The 1,556-nt window shown below is 45.6% G+C and overlaps 1 protein-coding gene across 1 annotated transcript; it reads right to left on the bottom strand.

Moving 5' to 3' along the window:
- Positions 1–536: 536 nt before the first annotated feature.
- On the bottom strand, positions 537–927 carry Pmar_PMAR017015 (acyl-CoA-binding protein, acbp, putative; the record flags this gene model as incomplete). The annotated part of the gene is made up of 3 exons (XM_002771935.1): positions 537–593; positions 641–763; positions 808–927. The coding sequence occupies 3 exons, from the start codon at positions 925–927 to the stop codon at positions 537–539; spliced, it is 300 nt and encodes a 99-aa protein (XP_002771981.1).
- Positions 928–1,556: the final 629 nt, after the last annotated feature.

Below are 1,556 nucleotides of genomic sequence, written 5' to 3'. Positions count from 1 at the left end.
CCGTCTGGAAGCTGCTCCTAAGAAAAGAAATCAAAAGCTTTCGAGTCCTAGTTGTGACTCGGCATACTTAGAATTATTGGAGGATTTGTGACTTGGTATGAGTACCAAGCAACACTCTGAGAGTAGCATCCCACTCGGCCCTCCGATAAGGCCGTGTTTCGATACATCACTCGGAGTTTAGTCCCCCCCCCGGGTTTGCCACCAGCGTCAAATATCGCAAGACTACTCGTAAGTGTAACTCCGCCGTACGATCCATATAACTAGGAACACTCGGTATGGAAAACCTAGCACTTGACCTCTGGTCACAGCGCGACTGATATCATTAAGAGGTCCAGCCATGGTCTACTACCTTAATGGTAAAGGTTAGGTATGCCTCACAATGGGGACGAGGTGATGGAATTACATTCTCGGAAAAGATTAGCATTAATAACGATTGAACCCCATCACGAAGGCCCTTTTATTGACTTCATCAGCACAACTATGTAACAAGTCCACTTTGAAATGTGTAGTTATGAAGCGCAATGGTAAAGTTGGAATTAGTTAACTCCTTCTTTCCATGTAGGGGAAACCTCATTGAGCATTGACACGTACTCCTAAAATAATAGACTTGCCGATGAATACCAATTAACAATGGACTAACCTTCATAGCCTCATCCTTTGACATGTCACCAAGCTTCTTCCAAGCATCCCACTTGGCTCGAGCCTCTACTTGCACAGCCCATGGTTGGGATCCACCGTGTTCAGCACACGTGCCGATAGTTGCCTACATTATAGAAATCTATTATAAACATATCCAAGTAAGATTACCTGCTTGAATCTGGAATAAAAATCCAATTGTTTTGATGTGCTGATTGGGCTTTTGCCTTTAGGTAGGCCTCTAACATATGCTACAGCAGCATTGAAGTCCTTTTCGATAGTATCAGCCATGTTCGTGAAAACTATGCTCGAGAAGACGGCACCATGACAATTTCTGGGCGCGCGCGGTATTTTGATCGATTAAGAGCGCATGTTTCCAGGAAACACTCGTCTGCAGTTGTTGCTCATCATCACTATGGGCGGCTTATTACCACCAGTAGCCCTTATGGGGGCCAATGCATTCCTCTTACTCTGGGGGATCTCTCTCTTAATAACAACCCTTTGGTGCTACTATCAACCATTCTACCAGGCATACTTCGTTCACGCCCACGTCTGTCTAGCACTAGTGGCAACATCTCTGTTGTTGCTAGGCTCAGGCCTTGGGATTGGTATCGGTCTGATGCAAGGTAAGGATTCTCTTCCCCTCCGAGTGGTATATGCTGCTATCGGTGGGGTAGCAGCCATCATCTTCGCTCTCATGGGAGGCTACCTCTCTTGGCATTCTATTACGATGTACAAGTTAGAGCTCGATAGATCCGAGCTAACCCTAATACCATCAAGAGATGAGAATGTTCAAGCTATCAGGGATAGGATGTACGCTGCTTTTGACGATACATACATCGCTGCAGACTGCCAATATGGTGGCTACATCATATCTACTGGCACATTTACTAGACCCAAATGTGGTGATTGGAGGGTAG

The sequence above is a fragment of the Perkinsus marinus genome (assembly GCF_000006405.1).
Source record: "Perkinsus marinus ATCC 50983 genomic scaffold scf_1104296962232, whole genome shotgun sequence".
NCBI classification, from domain to species: Eukaryota; Perkinsozoa; order Perkinsida; family Perkinsidae; genus Perkinsus; species Perkinsus marinus.
This window is presented reverse-complemented; position numbering and strand designations above follow the sequence as displayed.